The sequence below is a fragment of the Podarcis pityusensis genome (genome assembly GCF_964106645.2).
Source record: "Podarcis pityusensis genome assembly, chromosome: 1".
Classification (NCBI taxonomy): Eukaryota; Metazoa; Chordata; class Lepidosauria; order Squamata; family Lacertidae; genus Podarcis; species Podarcis pityusensis.
The window spans coordinates 71041304-71066598 of NC_138028.1; the positions used below are offsets into that span (position 1 = coordinate 71041304).

The 25295-nt window shown below is 43.5% G+C and overlaps 2 protein-coding genes across 2 annotated transcripts in view; one reads left to right on the forward strand and one right to left on the reverse strand.

Annotated features, from left to right (window-relative positions):
• Nucleotides 1–2611: 2611 nt before the first annotated feature.
• On the reverse strand, nucleotides 2612–12696 carry PSMA1 (proteasome 20S subunit alpha 1). Its single transcript, XM_080975318.1, has 10 exons — nucleotides 12544–12696; nucleotides 10692–10736; nucleotides 9852–9953; nucleotides 8715–8818; nucleotides 7964–8052; nucleotides 7072–7142; nucleotides 5904–6033; nucleotides 5242–5321; nucleotides 3957–4061; nucleotides 2612–2944 (listed from the first exon to the last, which is right to left on the reverse strand). The coding sequence occupies exons 1-10, from the start codon at nucleotides 12544–12546 to the stop codon at nucleotides 2888–2890; spliced, it is 786 nt and encodes a 261-aa protein (XP_080831444.1). The 5' UTR covers nucleotides 12547–12696; the 3' UTR covers nucleotides 2612–2887.
• Nucleotides 12697–22728: 10032 nt separating this feature from the next.
• PDE3B (phosphodiesterase 3B) overlaps nucleotides 22729–25295 on the forward strand; it is a 50091-nt gene continuing 47524 nt past the window's right edge. The window contains exon 1 of the mRNA XM_080975133.1: nucleotides 22729–23984. Coding sequence (XP_080831259.1) covers nucleotides 22974–23984 — 1011 coding nt within the window. The 5' untranslated portion in view covers nucleotides 22729–22973. The remainder of the gene's footprint in view (nucleotides 23985–25295) is intronic.

Genomic DNA, 25295 nt, shown 5'->3' on the forward strand with positions numbered 1-25295 from the left:
CACTCGGCGCGCAGGGCCACATCGATAGTACGGCGGCCCGGACGGGACACGCCTCCTCCGCCGCTTGCCGAAACGCGCGTTCGCCGGAGGCGGGGAGCTGAAGCGCGGCCTCTTCCGCCTCACAGCGGGTCGCCGTGTCCGGGTTGGAGTTCAGCTTGCGAAGGCCGAGGCTGCTTCCTCACCCGCTCCTGGGAGCAGGACGTGGGCGCCGTCCGCCCTAGTGGCGGAGGGGCCGTTACACTGCGTGGCATTCAGTGGCCCCGCGATAGGGCTTTCGGGTTTCAGGCGCCCGTTTCTTTCTAAGCCACGGATGGGGAACTTCAGGACCAGGGGTCAAATGCAGCCCCTCTCCATCTCGGCCGTGGGCCTCTTTCCCAGGCCGTGTACCAGTGCCGGATTTACGTATAAGCTAAACAAGCTATAACTTAGAGTCCCACTCTCTTGGGGGGGGGATTAAAGGGGGGGACTGGATGTACATTTCCAAAATATAAGATAAAAAACAAATAAAATAAAACCCACATACAGCAACACTGGGTTGTGTTGTGTAGGCTCCTATTTGTTATGTGCAAATGGCTTTAGATACCTATTAGGTCCATAAATTATCATATAGCATATATTCAACACAAAAAACAGTGGCAATTTGTTGTTGACAAAGGACAGCTGGACATCTAAAGGACCCCATTACCTTCAGTAGCTTAGGGCCTCATCAGACCTAAATCCGGCCCTGCGTGTATCCTTCACCCCAAGGAACACCCCTTATCAGTCTTTGCTCAGCCTTGTTTGTGGTAGCTGGAATGGGTCCCTGAACTCTGACTGTGCTTCTTGCTTGCCTGACAGGTTGTGTGAGGGTGTGGAAACTAGGCTAGGGTACAAAGGCAAAATTCACATCAGTTGCCCCATCCAACACAGGCATACTGGCTCAGGGAGGGGGTGTTGCCTTGAACTGAAAAGAATTCCTGACAATGGCCTTAGGTTGCAATCCTAAAATGCTTTCTAGCGTAAACCACATTCAATTCAGTAGGATTACTTCCAGACAGACACACATCTAGTATCCTATTCAAAACCTGTACTTTTTATTTTGTAGAATCATAGAATGGTTCATAAATTATCTAGAGTTAAGGGTGAGTAGTGTGGTCAAGTTTCCCGATGATACTGTTCAGAGCTGTTAAAAGAGATTGTGAAAAGCTCCAAAAAGACCTCTGAACTAAGTGACTGGGCAGTAAATGGACAAGTGAAATTCAGTGTAAACAAATTTAAAGTGATGTGCGTCAAACACAATCTTAATTTCTTATACATGCTCATGGAGTCTGAACTGGTGGTGACTGACAAGCAGTAAGAACTTGGGAGTCAAAGCAAATAGCTCCATGAATGGCCCAGCGTGTGGCAGCTGTGAAGAAGGCAAATTCCAAGCTAGGGATCATTAGGAAAGGATTTGACAATAAACTGCCAATATCATAATGCAATTATTCAAATCTATGGTGTGACTGCATTTGGTATATATACTGTGTTTCAGGGGTTGGAAAAGTTTTTATGACTTGGGCCGCTTCACGGTCCCGCAGATGCTGCAGTGGGCCAGAGTGCGCACATGCACACATGCGCAAACACTATTTCCAGCGCTCCTTCCGGCACACAGGAGGCACACGCAGCTTCCCATTGGTTGCAGGAGCTTCCTGCAGCCAATGGAAAGCCAGCCAGCGACACGGAAGGCGGTCCCCACTCTGCTCCGTGCCAGTTTAGCACGGCGCATAGGAGCTAACCAAAAGGGCGGCGGGGTCCCTGAGTGGGTGGGAGAGGTCCATGGGCTTGTTAAATGACCCCCATGGGCCGCTTGTGGTGCATGGGCCTTAGGTTGCCAACCCCTGGTTCTGATCACATCTCAAAGGTCAGAAAGGGCAACGAAAACGATCAAGGGGGTGTTGCAACTCCTCTGAGGAAAGGTTGCAGTATTGAGGTGATTATGCATAGTATTATTATTATTATTATTTATTGAGTTCATATACCGCCCTATACCCGCAAAAAGGGACGCAGGTGGCGCTGTGGGTTAAACCACAGAGCCTAGGACTTGCCGATCAGAAGGTCGGCAGTTCAAATCCCCGTGACGGGGTGAGCTCCCGTTGCTCGGTCCCTGCTCCTGCCAACCTAGCAGTTCGAAAGCACATCAAAGTGCAAGTAGATAAATAGGTTCCGCTCCGGCGGGAAGGTAAACGGCGTTTCCGTGCACTGCTCTGGTTCGCCAGAAGTGGCTTAGTCATGCTGGCCACATGACCCAGAAGCTGTACGCCGGCTCCCTCGGCCAATAAAGCGAGATGAGCGCCGCAACCCCAGAGTCGGCCACAACTGGACCTAATGGTCAGGGGTCCCTTTACCTTTACCTATACCCGCAGGTCTCAGGCATGTAGATAGAGGATAGAAAAAAGTCCTTCCCCGCCTCATAACACTAGAACTCAGGGCCATCCAATGAAACTGAATGTTAGACAATTCAGGACAGATAAAAGAAAGTACTTCTTCACACAGTGCATAGTTGAACTATGGAACTTTCTCCCTCAAGAAGCAGTGATAATGATTTTGCTTTTCCTGATTTAATGAATTAAAAAATAAAAACCAGAGCAAGTTGTTTCAAGAAACAGGTTTATTTAATCAACGCCTTTATGACAGGAAAACAAGCTTTTTCATATAAAACAATATTCCGTAGTTTCTAGAAAATGACATCTCAAGAGCAGTGGTCAGTTATTAATTCTTTGCTGCCAGTTTAGGATTTTTGGCAATACATTTTTGTAGACCAACTCACTAGAATGTATCACTACAATATGCATTTATCTCAGAGTTATGTTAACAGAATACAAATGCATGCTCTGGCATTCCTGTGTCTGAAGTGCATGCACAATGATTAGTGCTCCATTGGTTCTTCAGCCTTTTCTGCAGTTTCTTCAGCAGGTTGAGCAGTCTTGAAAAGGTAAAATAAAAATATTAAATGTAATTAAAACTACGTCAGTTTTAATTGTCACTGGTAGCAAATTATAGAACAAAATCTTACAAATATAAAACCCCACCAATATTTAATTTTAGAGGCCAAGTCAATTCTGATTTTCAATATTCCACAATTCTGCACTAAATAATTGCATAGAATCAAAATCAAATTAGGCCATGATATATCTTTATTAATCAAATCTTTGCAACTTTAATATAATTCCCATTTAGTTCCCAAGCCTGACAGCAGTCATACTATACATGCCTGCTTTAACTGTAATTTGTTCCTCTTATTTAAAAATGGTTCTAAAGTTCCAATATAAATAAGAGTGTCCAACATAAAAAACTTTTTAGATAAACATGATTCTGTGACTGAAAAACCCAATAATGGTTGTACCAAATAATTTCATACTGGAGCCTATTAAGTGTCCTCTCATTGTCCCCATTTACAGGACAACTTCCTTAAAAATACTTTGTGATATCCAGCTTATCTTTAGTGCCATGGCATCTGAGGGGGCTATTTTTGTTGATTCCCCCTCCTGCAGCCATCAGAAAATGTATTCTAGAGAGTTAGAATCTGTTCAGAACAGATTTTGAGGGCTGCTGGGGTGGTAGATGGGGAGGAGAAATCAGCAAAAGTTGTTGCCTTTCATTAGTAGATGTCTCCTGCAGGACCAATAAAATAATTACCTATTAACAATTACAAATATAATTAAGACAATTAAGACAGTTAAACGTTAGCAAAGTATAGGAGTCTCATTTCTCCAGAGGTTAAATATTGGACCAGGCTTGTTAATTTAAAATAATGCCTTTTTCTAGTGCCTAAAGGACAAAAAGCAGATGTCAAGAGAATTACACTGGGGACAGCTTTCCACAGAAGGGGTTTCACAAAATGTAGCAAAACCATAGCTTACAGAACACTAAAATCAGGTATTTTACAAAATGTTACTGTGTAAGTAAATTCAGCGTGTTGTATTAAATTTGCGTACCTTTCTCTGGGGTCTTTCTTCAAGTCCTTCTAGGAATGGTGCTACATCATCATCATCATAAATAGTGAACTCCATATCTTTACCAACAATCCCAATGGAAACATTCTGTTAAATGATAATTGTAAAACTAAGAAAGGCGCCACTGTCTTTCTGCAGCACAGATTATGTACATCTGTTCAAAGGGAAGTCAGGAGGATTTAGACCATTCTTTCCCAATATTGTGCCCGTGCAGAAGTCTTTGTGTAGGGCTTCTGCTGATGAGGCTGGTTAGGTAAATCCTGCCCGTTAAAGCAAAAGATTAGCCACCTCCATGATAGACACCAAGCAACACCTCCTGTTCATTTTAATCAGGCATCCCCATACTCGGCCCTCCAGCTGTTTTGGGACTACAATTCCCATCATCCCTGACCACTGGTCCTGTTAGCTAGGGATGATGGGAGTTGTAGTCCCAAAACAGCTGGAAGGCTGGGTTTGGGGATGCCTGATTTTAATCATGATGAAAAGCCAGCATAGGTGAAGCAAGGTACTCCTTAGCTGGCAAAGCATCTCACAATGTATTAATTGCTATGAAGGAGCAGTCCTGTACCCTTGTGGCCTCACAAATCAGTAAAATGACAGGATATGGAACACCACCATGGAGTAGATACAAAAGTGGCAGGTACATACAGGACATTCCGCAGTATACATAAGCCTTTGATCACATACGTATGTATTTGACTGGAATAGGTCCAGAAAAACCTGCTCATCCAAGAATTCCTGCAGCAGCTCAAACATTGCCTTTATTACTTCGGCCCCAAACCCCAGAATTTCACACAGGCCTGCTGTTATTCAAGCTATCCAGATAATCAGAACTAGTGTTATTGTGCATACAAGTGTCTCCTTGCTAGTGCTGGTCAATATCCAATATTAGCCATATTCAGAGCAGACCCACTTGAATCACTGGCAAATGACTTACTTGGCTATCATCTGCTATTTATAAGTAGGTAAGCACATTTCCAGTGTTTGCACAAACATGTATAAAAGTGATGCATGCAAGTGCTGTTCAAATGTAGCAGAGTTGCTTAAGCTAATGATACAGTTCAGGAGTTCTGGGTGCACTGGTAAAAGGGTTATTTTGTATCTTTTTACCTGAATAATCTTCACTACGTACAACTCTTCCGTTGTGAATTTTGGCTTCCACTTACACAAATGATAGGATTCATCCCCCTTCAGTATTGTGCTTTGCTAGTGTTACGCTCCAAAATCATAGAACAGACCACAAATAAAAAAAGGTTCCAGCACTTGCCTTAGTAGTCAGATCCTGTTCTGCAGGAAGAGTCTCTCTCAAGGCACGTAGTCCATGCTTAACTAGCTCATTCAGATTACCTGTAAAATACGTTTTCAGTTATGACCAGTTCAGAAGCTCAGTACAGTCATACCTCCACTTATGTATCCTTCTGGATACGTAATCTTCGGGATGCGAATGCGGCAAACCTGGAAGTATTTTTCCGGGTTTTGCTGCATGTGCAGAAGTGCTAAACTGCGTGCATGCGCAGGAGCAGTCCTCCGGTTGTGAATTCCTCGGGATGCGGCCGGACCTCTGGAACGCATCCCGTTTGCAACCAGAGGTACCACTGTATTTCTCCTGCGGGGAAGGGAAAGTTTCAAAGCACTCTCTCCCTCCCCATGCCTGTGATTACCAGTCAAAGTCCGCTCAGCAATAAACCAGGAACACAACATGTACATGGGAGAAAGGGGTAGAGCAATATGTGCGAAACATCATACAGTCAAACCTCGGTTGTCGAACTTAATCCATTCCAGAAGCCCGTTCAGCTTCTGAAAAATGTTCGAAAACTGAAACACTTCCAGGTTTTCGGTGTTCAGGAGTCAAAACGTACAGTAACAGAGGCATTCGGGAACCAAGGTTTGACTGTACTACAAATCAGCTAGAGGAGACCAAACACTTACAGTCAGCAAATTCGGTCATGTGTCGCTCCAAGTAAGTTCGAGCTGACTGGGACCTAGCTCCAATGGACATTGCTTTGCAGTCAAAATAATTTGCAGAAGGACAGGTCTGGAAGATATGGGGACCCATATCCTAGTAAAACAAAGGGATGTTATTTATTTACCATGAAATAGCATAAAGATATTTCCATTCTATTTTATTTCAGAAGAATGCAACATATAAAAATCTGTATTTAACATATATGGGTACATAAACAATTTTCAATTTTCAGGTTTCCTGACCAAAGGCATAAAATAATATGGTGCTAATACTATACCATATGTTTCATGCCTTGCATATAGGATGAAATACAACTGATTCTCCTTGTATTGTTACTGCATAAGTGGAGTCTTCTTCTTCTTCTTCTTAAATAAATTTGTATACCACCCTATACCTTAGATCACAGGGTGGTTCACAACATAAAATTACAATACAGTCATACCTTGAAAGTCAAACGGAATCTGTTCCGGAAGTCTGTTTGACTTCCAAAACAGTTGAAAACCATAGTGTTCAGAAGCACCGTTAGACGTTCAGGTTCCAAAGAACGTTCACAAACCGGAGCACTCACTTCCAGGTTTGTGGCGTTCGGGAGCCAAAACGTCCGAGTACCGAGGCATTCAGGATCCAAGGTAAAACTGTATAAATAGCAGAATAAAAACAAGAACAAAAGTAAACCAATAATCCTCCCTTCCACAACACATTGAATGTCAACCGGCCAAAGACCTGGTTAAAGAGAAATGTTTTCACCTGGTGCCTAAAGGTGTATAATGAAGGCGCCAGGCGAACATCCCTGGGGAGAGCATTCCACAAGCGGTGGAGAAGTGGATTTTGCCTATTCCCCCTCCTCCATCTCCCCAAAACCTATTCTGGAGGTTTTGGCCTGTGACAGTATAGAATGGGGGGGGGGGGGGGAGTGGGGCAATCAGCAAAAATCTCTTCCCCTTAGTGGACACCTCCACTAGATCAAAAGGTCTTGTGCTCACAGGAGGCCAGCCCTTGGAGACAACCCACTGTTTACTGCCATGTTGCCAATATATTATCATGCTTCTAGCATGGTAAACTCTCATTATACTTTAGAATAATGTATCATCCAAGGAATATGTGATAGACAAGTATGAAAAGCAGCCTTACATCATAGCCTGCAATGAGAAGTCCGACACCATATGGCCTTCTGCCATACCGTTGTGTTGGTATCTGCGTTTCTTGGACAAGCTGAGGAATGTGTCTCAAACGGCATGTATATTTCAGTTATAAAAACATTTCTATCCCACTTTTCCACCCTCAAGGGGGCCCTAAGGCTTACAAATAGAGAGAATAGAAAGACAAGTAATGCTAAAATCAGATAGTATTTAAAATGAAAGTTATTAAAACCATCAGCAACACACATTTCAATTGAACACAGCCCACAAAACAGCTGAGCAGAGAAGCCCCTCACTAAACCAAATGTCTGTGAATACTCAACACAAATATTTAAGATATATGCACTTGATTTATTGTGGCAACTACACAAAAGTTATCACTTACTGCTCAAGTAACATGAACGTGCAGAACCATTCAAACATTCTGAGTTATACTCAAGGGTGTCACTCAGTGAATATTAAGACCTTTGATAGCAGAAGATAATCAATTTTCAAATATATTCTCCCTCCCTAATCTGCTCTGGAGGACCTCCCAATCCTCTAGAGCAGAATTTGGGGGTGATGGGTGGGCTGGAGCTGCAGAAAATTACTTCCCTCCCAGTTTTGGTGATAGAAGCCTTACCATCAGCTGAGTAATACTGTTGAATACAACTCTTCAACTTTATCATTTGGTTTTTACCACTACCATCTGTGGCTGAAATTTTCCAGGGATCAGTGGATCCAGCACCTTTAATATTAAAGCAAAGGGTCTCCAATGACCTGCACTAGTTTAGTTCTTACACAAGTCAATACACTTATTGAAGTAGTAAGAACATTGGTCAAGAGCAGAGCATAATCTTGACAACTATGAGCGTCTCACAATAACAATCACAACAAAAGGATACTGCTTCCAATCAGAGATACTAGTCGAGACACTGGAAGAGGTCTGTCAAATACAAATCTAGAATCCAGACACTCCTGGCGCATGAAATTGCTGCAGGATTCAAAGAGAGAAACAAAAATACACCAGTAGATGGCTTGTTATGCACAGGTTTCATTCTAGGTGTAGCTTTGATCCTTGTTATATTACTGGAGTGCCATGCACTAGCCCCATCTAGAGGGCACCAGCTTAGGCAAGCTGTTCAGCTAGAATTATATTGCTTGGGGGTCACAGCAGCAAGCAGTGCTCAAATCTCACCTCTGCCAAGAAGTTACTGGACAGAGTATGTTTAGCCACTGTGTTTTATACAAGGTTTTCATGTTAGTTATGCTGCAAATCACTTTGGGACATTCATAGAATAATAAGAAATTGTGTTTATTCAGGCTGCAATCCTATATTCACTTACTTGGGAACAAACGCCACTGGACTCAATGGCACTTACTTCTGAGTAGACATGCACAACATTGCCTAGCAAGTCACTGTTCCGCCCATCTCAGCCCCTTCCCCCGCACCCTCACAATACTGGCTACCTCTTAGCTGAATCCCAGACAATGTGTTTATAAGTTTGCTTTAATTCCAGTCAATGCTACCACTGGGGTTTACATGCAATTTCATGTACTCTTAAAAGGAGGCATATAAATATTTGAAATGCACTAAAATATGTGTAATTTTATCTCTGTGCCCTATATATGAAATAAACCAATTTGCAAAATTACCATAGAAGTCTTGCATCAGCAGTAAGCCCAGCAATTGAAATACCGATATGGTTGTCAACATATAAGATTTTTTTCTGATGAGCTGCCAGCTCAGACTGTGCCCTCTAAACACAGAAAAAATAGTTGTGAGTCACACAAACATTTTGACAATGACAAGTATGGTTATAGTAACAACTGAATGGAGAGTCTTTTATCCATCCCTTCTTATGAACACATGAAGATGCGGTACACTGCCAGATGATTGGTCCAGACCAGTAGTTCCCAATTGGTGGTCCACGGACCCCAGGTCTGCATAACCCACCCAGGGGGTCTGTTGCACCATTCACATAACAAAAATTACCATAGACATATCAAAATTTTCAAAAGTAGTGGGTCCATGGCTTGGCTTTTGAAAAACGGGGTCTGCAGTACTTCGCCAACTGGGAACCACTCTTCTAGGTAGCTCAGTATAGGCAACTCCCCATTTATGTTGGGGTTACATTGTGAGGCACAGCACATTTAAGTGAAATCATGTATATTTAAAGCATGACTGAAAAAGTCTGCAAACACACCATTCTGCCCCCGCCTCACTTTTGTGACATTTTCGAGTCACTTCCAGGTTTGGCGCAGTCATGCACATATCAGACACGCCTAAAACCATCGCTGCTTGTACTGTCTATCTGGCAGCAGCTCAGCAATGATTAATGGCAGGTAGTGTATTTAGAAAGGAAAAAGCACCATTATGTTCTATTATTTCCAGAGCATTTAGAATGCAGTACTTTACTTCATGGTAGTTAGGCTTACAATTGTATAATAGAGGAGTTCAGATATATTATAGAATCATAGCATTGTAGAGTTGGACAGGACCACAAGAGTCATCTAGTCCAACCCTCTGCAATGCAGGAATCTTTTCCCCAACGTGGGGCTCAAACCCACGACCATGAAATTAAGAGTCTCTTGCTCTACCAACTGAGCTCTACCAGCTACAAGGATGCTTGGCAGCGGTGGGATTCAAACCCACACTTCCAGAGATTCTTGCCCAATACAATAGTCCCCCTTACCACTGACATATTATTATAGTAGGAAAGAATTGCATGCATCCTCTTCTCATTTTAAAGGGGGTGAGGGATTGACTCCAAGCTTTACCCTAATGTTTACCTTTAAAGCAACTAAAACAGCATGGTTCTTTGATTTTAGTCCAACAGTTGCAGAGCCTTGCTTCACAGCCTCCATTGCATATTCAATTTGGTGAATTCGCCCCTAAAGAAGAAAACACAGATTAAAATGTTCCTCTTTTAAAATGTACTGACTCCAGAAGTACATTGATCATATTGCATACTGCAATGAGCAACCTTCTGGCACCATTGCAACTAGGAAGGTGAAAGAGATAGAGAGAGAAAAAATACACACCAAGTTACAGTAACAAGGAACTTCTGAACTAGCATAGTGAAGCGCTGCAACTTGGCTTGTATGTGCATTCTCTCTCAGCACCACAGCCTTCCCAGGAAGTCTTTTTACTTTGGGCTGCCAGATACATTTCATTCCAAATATATATATGCCTTTTATAATTCCATAGTTTACCAACCAATGGAATATAACAAATGCCTTTTTATGTTCAAGTGGAATTAATGGCTTCACAAGACAGTGTTTGGCACATTGATACAATTATGTTCTGACCAAGCAACCCTAAATACTTTTCACACCAAGTAAAATATAAAATACCTGAAGAATTACCATCCATTTGGCAAGGATCTCTGTTGTTTATTCACAAACAGCACATGCATACACACAAAACAGGAATTGGTATAACTGTGTACACACTAGTTCCTACAACTTTCCCTTTAAAAAAAATGCACTTTCCACAATGTCTAGGCAATCAATCAAACTTGTATGGAAAACTGTTTACTAGCGTATTCCTTAGGCTATTAAAATTAGGTACAAACCACTGCAATGAGTTGAGAAAAATAATATAATTAATTAATTAATTAATAATAATACCTGAGGGCTCCAAACGGTGACATCATTGTCATACTGGTTGCGAAACTAAAGTGCACAAAATAGAATCTATTAACATGAGTAGCATTATCAGCTGCAAAGGTACAACATTATGCTTTAAATCATTTTAAAGTAAAACATAAGAACAGCCAACCTGATGCCTACGGGAAGCACACAAGCAACACCTGAGTGCAACAGCACTCTGCCCACTTGCGATGCCCAGAAACTCTTCAAAGACATATTACCTATGGCAGTGATGGTACAGCCAGTAGCCACAGAAATATACAAGCAGGGACAAATTTTACTTTCAAGATAAGACTGAAGAAGCTTTGTTTGTTTAAATGTGGCACTTCACAATTATTAAGGTTTGCTAAGCTCAGAATGCAAAGCTAGGCATAGGGAGGAAGGGAGAAATAAGGTAAGGTATGGGAAAGGGAGAGATTAGAATTACTCAAAAGTATTGCAAACAGTGCAGTAAGTAGCATAGGCACATGGCCTAATCATGTTATCATGGATTAGGGGTAAGAAAGAACATTTTTAAGGTGAGGAGCTTTAAAGAAATGATTCGTGATTAGCAACCCAATACTGAACATGCTGCACAGAAACAAGTCCGAAGTCTAACACTACAATCCTGCTTCCTTAAAATCAAGGTTTTACTTTTGATTACAGTAAGAGCAACATCATGCCTTTTTTGGCTGATCAAAGCATGAATCAACACACTACTAGACAATTGCAGAATAACAGCTTTCTACAGCATTAACTGCCCCACACCAGCTATGTTGAATCAAATGGTTTCACTTCTCTTTGAAGGGCTGCATTCAGGGTTTACAAGACATTGAAGCACTTTGGCATTTTTAAACCAAATTCGAAACTCCTACATGAATGAAATTTTAGCAGAACACTTTTCTGCTATTTTAGTGGGGATCAAGAAAATTCTAAGATGTGTTCTAAACAAGAAATCTGCAAATTTAAATTTGATTATATGAAGGTGCGTGTGAGGGCTACATGAAGGCCTGTATTTAATTCAAGAAGTTATGCTGAAGTACATGTCTCTTGCTCATAGAATACCCGGAAGAAGTAAAACTGGAGACTGGCACCACCGGGGCTCTAAAATATTTGATACAGCCACATACATACCTGTTCAACTTTCACCCTGAGAAAAGTCCTCCCCCGCTACCCCGAAGTCATACAGAGGAGAACAATGGAGTCATGAAGCAGAATAAAATGCTGCATCATTGAGCAATGGTGAATGATTCGCTCTTTGTGCAAACTGGACATATGCTTCCTCTGGAGGTTATACAGAAAAACTGGACGGCAACCAGTTTCTTGTCAGACATTTTATCTTGCCTGACAAGCCTGCGATTTCGAAGGGATGAGAAAGGAGTTTCGCTTTCGGTTAAGGAGGAGAGAATTTGAGATTATTATCGGGTTGAGGTGTTGGGGCAGCCATAATAGTCCCTGCATTTTAGAGAAAGGTGGATTATTTTCTTCTTTTATGGAAAAAAAATCTGAACAAACGGTGCGGGAGGGATTGATGCTGCTGCTGCCCCTTTCTTGCGGAAGGGGCTCGGAGGCGCGAAAAAGAAGATTTGGGAATGCAGGAAAGTTTGATTTAGGGAGAAGGCGGAGGGATCAGCCAAAGAGATGCGGAGGCAGCGCTGGGAGGCTTCAGGCTCCTGAAGGCGGCAGGAGAAGAGGCACAACCTGGGCCCAGACACAACCACCACTCCGATGTGCTGACTCACCCACCTACTCGGACGAGGGAGACGCAGCCTCCCCGCGATCTCTCCCCGGGCTCCTTCTGGCTCTCCGTCCTCCCTCCCTCCCTCCAGCCCCCGATCCCCACCCGTCTCACCATGTCGGCTGCTTCCCGAACACCACCACGAGCGGCTGCACCGGCGAGGGTAGCTTTGGAAAAAGAGGAGATCGATAGCTCGGCGAGCGTCGAGTGCGGGCTTCGGGACTTCCTTCCGTCTCTGGCGAGGAATCGCAGCCGATCGCCGAACCCCCGATCCAAAGGCGCCTCGCCAGGACGGCTCCTCCCCCTGGAACAGCAAAAGGTCGGCGCGTGCGCACTGGACACTCGCCGCTTCGCGCTGTGAGCCGCCTTGAGCTCTTCAGATGAAGAGCGGTGTACACACTTAATGAAAGCGTAATAATAAAAATAGCGACCTGCCCCATCCTTTACCTGTTGTTGTTTTCCCCCTTTTAAAATATTAACAATGCAATACTATATGATTCTCCTCAAAAGTAAGTCCCCTTGAATTTAATGAGATTTAGGTAAAAGGTCCCCTGACCATTAGGTCCAGTCGTGACCGACTCTGGGGCTGCAGCGCTCATCTCGCTTTATTGGCCAAGGGAGCCAGCGTACAGCTTCCGGGTCATGTGGCCAGCATGACTAAGCCGCTTCTGGCGAACCAGAGCAGCGCACGGAAACGCCGTTTACCTTCCCGACAAAGCGGTATCTATTTATCTACTTGCACTTTGATGTGCTTTCGAACTGCTAGGTGGGCAGGAGCAGGGAACCAGCAACGGGACCTCAACCCGTCGTGGGGATTTGAACCGCCAACCTTCTGATCAGCAAGTGCTAGGCTCTGTGGTTTAACCCACAGCGCCAGTCCCAGGTAAATTAGTGTGAGACTGCAATCTAGATTGACAGAGCTGGGAGAGTTGGTGGGAATTGTAATCCAAAATGTATGGAGGGCACCAAGTTGGTAAAGACTGGTATACATAAAAAGCTGTGGAATTATAGAGGCAATCAGGTGGCACTCTTGGCAGCACAGAGAGTCCAGAGCAAGGCATTAGGCCAGGCACTCCCAAACGTGGCCCTCCAGATGTGTTGGGACTACAACTCCCATCATCCCTAGCTAACAGCACCAGTGGTCAGGGATGATGGGAACTAATCCAAAACATCTGGAGGGCCGATGGGGGCACCAAAACATCTGGAGGGCCGATGGGGGTACCTGCATTAGGCCAACCTTGCAGGAGGGCAAGTGCACTTCGTTGATGGGTGGGGCCAAAACAAATGAGATGGGGCAACAAGTTCAAGTCAAAGCAATTTACAGAAGCTTAAGCAGCCCGGGGAAAATATCGAGGCCTTTGCCTGGCACCGAAATTACATCAAGGTCACATACAGGACATCATGCTTTAATTCTGCTGTATGCATCTCAGTTACCCCTTCTGTTGCTACACTGAAGTAACTTCCCAGAAAGAAGTTGCACAGCATATTAATGGAGCTTGGGCATGCCTCATTCTAAGTAGTATGCCAGTGTAGTGAATAAATCATGCTGTTGGCCTGTATTGATCATCTGTAAGGATGGATGATTGTTACATCCTGATTCACCAAAATTCACCCAACATTTTTACACCCGAAAACCAGGACATCAAGATTTTTCTACTACTACTATCTTATCAATAAAGGTCTGAATCATATCTAATGAGAGAAAAATGGGCCCTGGGGTGACTGTGCACATCCCTCATCCCCACCTCCTGTGTGCGCACCCTTCTCAAGGTCTTCTTGTGAAGAAAGATACATGCATCTGTTATATCCTTCCTTTTTGCCGTAGCACATATTCATTCTTTTGGGGGTATGAGGAAGAATGGGCACATAATTCTTTTTTTCTGTGCTCTCACGTATGAAAGGTACTATCTCATCACTTCAGGGTAGGAGACCTGTTGAAAGAGGACAGGATTCCTGCCCTTTTAAATAGTCTGAGTAAAAGGCGAAAGATTTATACGATCTGAAGAGAAACCACGAGTGAAGGGAGCAGGAGACAAAGTAAAGTACAGGTATAAATATGAAGAAGAACCGCGGATGGGACATGGAAGGGACTTAAGGGCCTCGGACATAAGATTACCAGGTTAATGCGCTAGATTGATGGGATAGAAAGGACTGACAAAACCAGGAGGAAGAGACGCTGGATGAAGATTGGAAGGGGAAATTTTTTTTTTTATTAGGATTGTTTTATAAAATTGATGAACGTTAGAAAAATGATGGAACGAAATTATTTGGCTTTAGCAAAAATGTTTAAAGAATTATGTAAGAATATTATGGTTATGAGAAATTGGTATAAATAAGATCTAAGTTTTAAGTTTTAAGGTCTTTTATAGTAAGATAAGATTAAAATAGATTAAGGTAATGTAATGACAGAATATTATGAAATATGGAAAGGATTTGCTGTGACAATTAACAACTAGGATACAAAAAAAGGGAGGAGTGAGGAGGTCAAAGAAAGAAGGTAATGACAGTTAAGGATTTGAGAATATTGGATTTGTTTTTAAATGTTTGTGGCATATTTTTGTCTTTTGATTGTGTTGTGTTATTTTTTGATTTTGATTTTGATCAATTTGTATTGTTCGATTGTGGTTTGCTTTTCCTTTGTTTTTTCTCTCTCTTTTTCTTTTTTCTTTTTTTTGTAATTCTAAAATTCTTAATAAATATCATTTAAAATAAATAAATAAATAGTCTGAGTAGAAAAGGTACCTTGTTATGCAAGTTACACTTGCTGAAATCCTCTCTTCTGCACAAGTATTAAAGATATAGAAGGCACCTGGCCACCCTACTTAAAGAGTCTTTAAAGACTTTTGAAATTATTCTTGCTCATCTTCACAGAATAGTACCAGTTCCTAATTGTCACAGGCTATGTCCCTAAGTATAATATACATTTTTGCCTTGTATAAGGAGGTTTTGCTACATTTTTGGCTGTTGTGATCAAATATATTATTAGCTCATTGCTATATTTGTTTTGTTTATTAAATTCCCATACTTCCCTTCATCCGAGGATCATAAGGCGGTTTACAATATATTTGACTGCCAACATAAAAAATAGTTCTGATATGGAAACTTATCATTAATACAAATTTGTCTGGAGTCCCTTTTGCTACAGTATATGTGAGGCTTGTGTCTTTTTACCCTTGTAATTCCCTACTACACTAGATGGGAACCACTGCTTCAATTGTTATTTATTTAATCTATTATTTTCATTATGCCTTTGTATATGCACTCTCAGAGTTGGCAGCCTTGTTCAGCAAATAATCTTTTCTGTCTTTCATATCTTGTTTGCCAGTTGTGTTTACTCATCCATTTTTCTCTTTAGTTGTCAAGCAGCAACCACCCAAACTGCATCCTCTGTACCAAAAGCCATCTAAGGAAGCCCAGCAGATGGTCTAGCTGCTGTGAAACAAAGAGTTGCTTTCATTCTTAAATTTGTTTCCTCAGCTCTTTTCATTTGGTAACTCTGTAATAGAACATTTGACCTTTGCAAAGATCAAAATGTAAATAATGTTCTTTTCATGTTGTTCTTTAGCAACCATTTAAAAAGTCAAATAACATTAAAGTCCTTTTTCACTTTTAAAATGTTATTGCTGCCAAGATCTCTCTCCCCCTCTGCCTTGGAGTCCTTCTGTGATTTATCACAATATGCATTAGACCTGAACAGGCTTGTCAGCATCAGGTGATCAGAACTATAAAGCCCAACCCTCTGTGGTTTAACTTGGAAATAAGTGTGAAATCAATTAATCTAGGCTGTAGCCTTGCAGCAGAAGGCCCACTAGGTTCAGTGATGCTTATATCTAGATATGTATAGGATTGCAACCTTTTCAACGGAAAAGGGAGTTAGGGGGCAATCCTATACATTCTTACCTTAAGCCTTCTTGAACTCAATGGGTCTTTCTGCTAGGTAATCAGGAATAGGACTGCACTGATGAAAGCAATAATATGCTTTTACTTTGTCTTAAACTCAGAAGAAAACAGGTTCAGATTCAAGACCCATCAATAAAAACATGCATAGGATTGGACTAATTTACAAAAACAAACTTTGAAAAGGTTGCAGTTAAACTTACATAATGATAAAGTATGCACAGTATGTCACATTCAAAAAACCCAAATGATTTAATACATCTAGATTTTACTCTACAGTAAGTTGAAAACTTGCCATTGCATGAAATGTGAAAAGCCATTTCTTAGAACTTTATATTGTTTCCAAGAATATACTTATTACTGAAATACCAATAAGCATTTCTCAAACTATCTTATGGCTTCATTTTTGTGTTTCTTGTATAATTATGGTATTGGTTTTCACTTTGAAACATCTACCTATTATGAAAATTGAACTAATGCTCAGAAAAAGTGTTGCCGATTTTAATTGAGCAACCACCCTGCTGTGAAAAACCTCGCCTGATTTCTTCAGATCATGTTACTGTGAAAGGAATGGGAGCAGAGCAGCTTTTCAGAGCTCATTTTGCAAATCTAGCTCAGATAGCTAGATAAAGGTCTTGTGCTTAAATTCTGCTTGTGGTTTCCCAGCAGCTTCTGGTTGGCCACTATGAGAACAGGATGCTGGACTAGATGGGCCATTGGCTTCATTCAGCAGGCTCTTATGGAAATACATCCACAAAAGACTTTTTTAGCATGGAAGCATGCCTGGATCATGATCAATAATTCTATTTTCCCCCCAAGATATATATTTATGAGGTCCATCGGTATTTCAGTTATGCTTCTACAGTGGAGTATGCATAGCTCAGTTCCTTGTAGCAGTTCTCTGAAACACATCAATGCACTTCAAATAAATGAAAATGGTAAGCAGAAATGTTTGTAGGATCCAAGCCAAGGTGTAGTGCAAATAGCAGAAGAGCATGGGCCATGAAAAAAACATTTTTACAAAGACTGCAGTAAAGTCAGTGTTTTCCTATCTGCCTTGGGAATTTAAAACAAGCTGCAATGGATCAGACTAAAGGGCTATCTAGTTCAGCATCCTGTTCTCAGATGCCTATGGGATGCACACAAGCATGGCATGAGTGCAACAGCCCTCTCCCCACTCTCATGTTGCCCAGCAAATATAACTGTGGACAAAGTGTTAAGTATAGAAAATTAATCATCCTAGCTTATCTGGCTACAGTTCTGAATTTTTGTATACCATCATCCACTAAAGAATGACATTTTAAAACACTGGAGAAGGCACCTGGGAGACTGTTTGGATGATGATTAAAATGTATCTGCCATTGATAAGAAACAACTATATGCATAAGATGATAGCTGTAGATGTATGAAGTCTGTGGTACTACTTAACTTCTGATTTACAATACAGGAAATGACTTTGGTACAATATACCCAGCCAAGTTATTGTATTTCATAATATTTTTCAGAGTGAATTTTAGTTTTGGGAGTCCTGTTGACATCGTTCACATTTATTTACAGTTTGCCAACCTGCCGAATAATGCATTGGCTGCAACCGCTTTGTGTTAATTCAATTCAACATTATGTACTGCAAACATTTTCTTTGGCAGCGCCATCTTAGTCACCTCTGCTCCAAGACCATCTGCTTTGGAAGCAGAAATATGATCCTGGCTTGACAACAGCGAGACAGCTTCTGGCAATGAAACATCCTTCCTCTGCAATTGTTTTGACAGATTCCTGACTTCAGACAGTACATAATGCATGATGCCTACATTCTTAGAGATTTCACTGCTGTAAAGACATTTCTGAAAACAGTGTATTTGATTTTTTTCTATGTCCATGGAACAATGGTTCCATGTAGGCAATGGTAAAATGTCTACAACAGTCCTGTAGAACTTGAGACCCCTCAAGGCAACCAGACCCCACTAGTGGGGACTACTAGTGATTGACAATTCCTCTGCATTTGTAGTCCCAGACCTGCAACAGAAATAGCGTTACAGTACTGAGCCTTCGGTAAGCCACCATTCATAGCTCATAGATATTATACGGTTTCATAGAATCAAATAATTGTAGAGTTGGAAGCAGTGGTGTAGTGTGGCAGGGTGGGCTCACAGGGGGTGGGTGCAAAATTGTTAGGGATACAAAATTTTAACACCTGATGCTGCCTCAATACAACTGTGCGCTTCCATTGATGGGCTCTGTTGAAAACGGCTTCTCCATGCAAACCAGGAAGTGACCTCTCCAGACAACGGAATGACTCTTTTCTTATCTCTGCAGCTGCAATCTCCTGGGTGATCAAATACCATTAGACAGTTGAATGCACATGCATATTCCGTCAATTTTATTGTGTTACTCTTTTTGTGAAACACTTTACAATCAAGTGGTATATAAAAGTGGTGAAATAATAATAAATATAATGCAAACATTATTAAATTTTTACTTACATTTCAAGCCTATTCCACCCCAAATGTTCAGGATGGGCTAAAACATATAGAAATATATACATTAAGCTATTAAAAAGATGAAAAAATAGACAATACAATATATCCACGATCTTTTTAGCAGTGGTCCATCAGTTGTGGAATCCTGTTACTTGGGAGGTGTTCATAGTCTTCTCATTGTTCTTTCTTCAACCGTAAGAAAATTATTTTCCTGCCATGTATTGTAATGAAGATTGTACTGGTTCAATATATTAGTTCCTACTGTTTTTAACTACTGACTTCTTTTTAACAGTTTTGACTAGATTAAAGTTTTAAGAGAGTTCCTTTTAAAAGGTGGTTTTGTGTGTTTGTGTAAATAAAAGGTCACCTTGTAAGAGTAATCCCCTTGGGATTCATGCTATCTTCAGGCAAGGGCTAGAGATAAGGGGGGCGGGTTGCAGAGAATTCAGAGTATGGTGAGAACCACTTGTCTGCTGGCTCCTGATACCTTCTGTATATACATAAAGGCTAATGGCCTGAAGGCACCACCATCTAAATTTGCAGCCTTTCATTCTCACTCAAAGTGAATATAGAGCTGGTGGAAGCTCTATATAGATCTGGTGGAATATAGAGCTGGTGGAAGCCGCCCCCCGGCTGAGATTAAGCATTGAATGGTTATATAAATCAAAACTAACATTTCCCAATAGTGGCCACTCAAAGATAGTCCAGGCAAGATATTCTGAGCTACCTTTACAAATGGAAAGGGGGCCAGAGTGTCCTCTCTGGAATGGGCATTTGTAGGAGGGGTTCGAAAAGATTTTGTGCCTTCAAACAGTTATATTCTATGTGTTTCCACCATGGCTGCCTGGGTACTAGGTGTACCAGGCAGTTTACATAAAGAGATTGGCACAGTGCCCTTCCTGAAACAGACACTTGTATAGCTGTTGATTCTGGAGACATTTTCAGCTGAATATCATGAGTGCCAGCTAGATGTGTGACTTGGGTGACTGACACCAAATGATCAGGATTGTTTTCGTAAATGGGATAATGGCACTGTGTCCAGTCTCAGACTGACACACAGAGGTGAGTTTAGGAGAGGATTTATTGCAGTATACTATGGACACCAAATAGAAGAGTTATGTCTATGCTTTGGCAGACCTTGGCTGCTAAAATTGAAGGAATTCTGGGTTTGCTTTACTAAATGGGGTGTGTATCAACAGAATCAAGTTTTAAGCCTGGGCAGTTTGGGGGAAGAGTTATTTTGCAGGCAGAAATATAGGCACTTTTTATGCACTGTTTCTGTACTTTAGGAATACTGTCATTGAACTTCATAAAAACCTAAAAAAATCTATGTATTTCAACTTTTAACACAGCTGTTAAATGGTACTTGGCTGTATTTTACAGCTACAGCATGAGAGAAGATGACTTGTGCTACTAAAGTGTTTGTAGTTTGTATTTTATACTCATAGCGGTGGAATTGCGGAATTTGTTGCTGGGTGGATATTGAGGGTGTTTTTGTTTTTAACATTGTCTCATTTTTTTCTTTGTGAGAAGGTAGTGTAGCTGAGCTCCCTGGTAGGGTCAATTTACCTGCAGAAGTGAAAATAACATCTTGTTCAAATTGGGAATATCATTAAGAGCATTAAGATAATGGTCTTTTGAGTCCCCATCTTTGGAACATGTTAGTTTATGTGCCTAGGGAAGGGAAGTAGCTGGGTGGAACAAGGAGCTATCATCTCTGTGAGTATGGGCAGATATGGTTTAGGGGAAACTATTCATATCTTGTAAAAAGGGGTTGACCTTAGTAATCTTCTAGCTACTGGAGTTTACCTTAGTAATATGGCGCCCTGTGCAAGGCCAAAATGTAACAACTACCCCCTGCCAAGGCATATAAGGGACCTGCAGGTCTTTGGGAAGGAGTTGTGAGGCTCTGGTAGGTCATAGAGCCCTGACACCTCCTTCCCAAAGTTGGTCAAGTGCTAACTAGGCTTTGGGAAGGAGGCAAGAAGACTCTAGGAGCCCTCACACCTCCTTCCTAAAGTCCAGAGCTTTGGGAAGAAAGGAAGGCACCCCCTTGGTCCCTATGTGGAGTAACCAGTCATGCTGCCCTAAATCTGCCTCTGCTAGCTATTATAAAGCCGTTACCCAGCGTCAGCTGATCCCCAGCACATTAGTTAGTTACTCGTTCTCTGACAGTGTTATTGATAAGTACCGGGTTAGTCCTGAAGAAAACATCAGTAAAGGACCAGCCTCGTATGTCTTGCAGAGACCTTACTAAGGCTGGGTGATTTACCTTTGACCCAGCTTTGCACCCAAGGGTACTCAGTCCAGCATCAGCACAGATTGGAGAGAGGGTGGGTGTCACCATCATTCATATATCTTTCACTGTCCTCATCAGAAAGTCAATCCCCTTATAACAGCATTTGAGGGCTTGTTCTTGGTGCTGATCCTGAAAAACGGACTAATGCAAAATATGGCAGCCACAGTGCTATTGAGGAGCAGTCTGAACACACAATTCCCATTCCAAAATGATTACACTGGTTAACAATTATTTTTCTAGGCCCAATTCAAGGAGCTTACATTTCTGCTTAAAGTCATGAATGGCCAGCAACCCCCAAACCTTAAAAAAAACACCTCCTCACATACCAACTTGCCTAAGTCTTAAGCTGAATGGATAAGGCCCAGCTGGTGGTTCTTGTGCAGGGTGATTGCACAGCGCTGTGAAATGCATAGCACTAATTTCCTACAAGGGAAAGCACAGAATCCATAAAATGGGAGGATAACATATGGAATGTATAAGGTTCATGCATCATTACAATTAGATGGAAATTATTTTTATGGCGAATGACCCCTAGACTTGTTGCATAGCCCTACCCATTCTTGAATCCTGATAATTTATTGGGCTTTAGATTAGACCTGAAGATGGAATGAAATAGTGAAAATGACCTTTTACCGGCTGTGTCTAAAATGCTGTTTTAATGGGGGCCTAATCTAAAATCCATTTTAATCAACTGTTTTTCATAGTAAGAACTTCTGTTTGTTCCACTGCCAACACTTTAAGAGACAAAAATATTAAGCTAATAAAAGTTGCATGTTAGAAAAGAAAGGTGAAACAGAGAAGCACCCAATGTGAAGGTTTGAGATGAAAAGTGTTGCATCCCTGACATTTAAACTGCAATTCTGTACTCATTTACCCTGGATCTATGCCCCACTGAACTCAGTGGGATGCACTGCACATGCCTATCCATTTCTACTCAGCAGGGCCAACCCAAATCTTTTTTGGCATCTGAGATGAACCACAGAGTGGTGCCCACCCCCCACCCGACCAGGAAAGAAGAGGTTTGAGTGAAGATCTAAATCAGGAACCAAGGTGGAAAATCAAATCAACCCCACCAGTCAGTTGAACTGCAAATCAAAGGCCGTCATGGGGCAGGGCGGGAGAAGGGTCCCACTCTCAACCATGCCAGGTGGGTGCAGATAGAGCAGGAGACTGCAGAGGGCAACCCCTGCCATTCCCTCCCGGGTCTGCTGCTCCCGTGGAACCTGCCACTCGAGGCGGTCGCCTCACTTTGCCTCCTGCTGCCCCTGCTACACAGAAGCAAGTCCTACGGAAATCAGCGGGGCTTCCTCCCCAGTAAGCAGGGCGAAAACTGCAGCTTTACTGCCGATATGTTCCGAGTTCGTGCGCTGTTCGGCCTCCCGCCGCCCTCCACCTCCGACCGTTAGGATCCAACTGTCCTTGAGCGGGGGGGGAGGGCGCGGCGGATTTTCTACTTCGTCGGTGCTTTCGGCGCCTACTGCCACGTGACTTCACGCGGCGGCGGCGCAAAACTTCGTTCGCCACACCGGACCCTCCTGAAAGTCGTTATTTCTCAAGAGCGTGGAAGCGCGCGCGAACGGACCGTTGCAGCCGTTGAGCTCTGGGAGGCGACCGCGAGTTCTCTCTGAGGGAGCGCAGCGAGCGAGGGAGAAAGAGATACTTTTACCTTTCCCTCTCTCTCTCCCTCCTCCCCCCTTTTACCCACCATGCTCCGAGTCCGGACTCTCAGCTTCTGCCGTCGCCGCCGTTTGGGCTCTGCTCGCCGCCGCCGCCGCCTCGCTCCGCGTGCCTTTCTTTCGACGAAGATGAGCGAGGCAAAGCCGGGAGGGAAGAGAAGCTGACGGCCTCCCCGCTTTTCCTGCGCGACCACCATGAGGGAAGAGAAAGAAGCCTCCCCCTCCTGCTCCCCCCTCGCTCCTCACAGGCATAACAACAAACTTGCCAGCCCGCCTCCTCCTGCCCCGGCCGGCGCGGAGCCCAGCCTGAGGAACGGCTACGTGAAGGGCCACGCCACCCCGCTGCCGCAGAGCCCGCCGCTCGGCTCTGTCTCGCTGCTCCGGGCCGCTTGCCGGCGGGGCTCCCTCTCCGTGGCGCTGGGCGCCCTGGCTGCCGCTTCGGCGGCGCTGCTGCTCTCGTGCTGGCTCGCCTGGGGAGAGGGCGAGAGGAAGGCGGCGGCTCCGGGGGCGCTGCTGTTGCCGCTGGCGGGACTGGGCCAGTGCCTGAGCCCGCTCTTCACCCTCGCCTGCGCTTTCTTCTTCCTCACCTGCTACCTGGCCCGGGACGAGCCCGGCGGCCCCCGGTGGCTCCTGGCGCTGCCGCTGTGCTGCCAAGCGGGGGACTTGGCGGCGCTGCTCTTCCCCTGCCGAGAGGAGGCGGCCCCCGACCCCCCGACGGGCCACCTGCAGGTGCTGGCGGGCCGTCTGCTGGCCACGCTGAGCACAGTGGCCGGGCTGACCCTCGCGCAGCGCAGCCTCGGGCACCGCAGGAGACTCCTGCTCCTGGCTTTCTCCGCCCTCGTGTGGCTGCTGTCGCTCTCCAGCCTGGGCTCTCTGGCCCCGGCCCTTAGGCCCCTGCTGTCCGGCGCCGTCGGAGTGGCGGGGTGCCTGTTGGCGCTGCTGGGCGGACGGCGCTGCGCCTTCGCCTCCTGCTGCTGTTGCTCGCCCGGGCGGGAGCCCCAGCCGCACCACCAGCCGCCGCCGCCGCACGACCACCGCCAGTCTCCTTACCCCAAGTCGCCGAGCGGCGCAGCAGAGGAAAAAGTGCCCGTGATCCGACCCCGGAGGAGATCCAGCTGCGTGTCTTTGGGGGAGACGTCCACCAGTTACTATGGGAGCTGCAAAATGTTCAGGAGACCCTCGTTGCCTTGCATTTCCAGAGAACAGGTAAGCCTTCCTCCGGCAGGGAGGTGAAGGGTAACTTTTCTCTTACAGAAAACTTTGGCCTCAGCCAGGGACGCTGGAGAAAGAAGATCGCAGTTTGCTTGCTAGGCGCTCAGGCCACTAATTTTGATGCTTTAGGTTTATCTTAAATCCGGGGTGAAACTGAACATTCCGATTTGGTCTGTACTTAGAACTCCAGTCTCCTGGTATAAACTTCCAGAGAGGGAGCTGCTGAAGAAAAAACAACAAGAGTCTTGTATGCCCTGATATTATTGGCTTTTGAGGTGCTACATGACTATTTGTTCTGCTTCCTGATATTCTACCCCTTTTGAAAACTTGCATGCTCCATGCTCAGTTACATAGGAACATAAAAATGAAACCTTATTAGGACTTTGTAACAGGACAGCAAAAATGGTGAAGTGATGTATTTTGGGTCAGTAACTTCTACAGCAAGAAAGACTTTTCAGTTGCAAAGTTAGTATGAATTTCCAGACTGAATTTCCACGCAACCATGGAGCTTTTGGAATTAGCCAGGTAGTGCCATGGAGAAGGATGGGGGAAAGTGTGAACATGCAAACAGAATTCTTTTGCCAATGAAGAGGATGTTTGTTCACAGTTTTTCGTGCAGCATTGCTTATCATTTGATCCATCGAAATCCAGCAAACTGGGCAAGCTTCACTTGCTAAAAAAACAAAGGAGCATTTTAACAGAATTTGAGAGGCAACCTGTTATGCTTTGAAAACATAGAGGACTAATAACGGTTTCATGTGGTGCCAAGAAACAAGGCTGAGGAAAGAATACTGCGAATCCTGTATCAACATTAGAGAATAGGGTTTCAGTATGTTAAGCTAGTAGCATTTGTTGTATGAAAAGCTGAAATTCAGCTCTGAAGTGAGACAGCATTTACTGGCTGTACTGTCATAGGAAACAACTGGCATATGTAGTGTGTATGTGTGATTGAATCAAGCCATCTTTGTCAGCAGGAATTGTGCTTGAAGGGATTTTTAGTGGGCACATTTTTTTCTATTCTTCTGTAATTTACCTTGTGCATAATACATTATCATGCGTCAGCAAAGTGAATACCCCAAATAGAAATAGTCAGATACTGGAAAAACTTTAGAGTTGACAGCTAGTATGGGATTTCCTCCTAACTGGAAAAATTGACTATCACACAAAAATTGGCCAGTAACAAATTAAGAAAGCATTTGAGGAGTTTCTATTGAACTGGCTCCATCTTATGTTGCAACAAGAAACTTATTATTAATGTGTATCCTAAGGCTGCAATTCTATGCACAAATACAGTAGTGGGAGTAA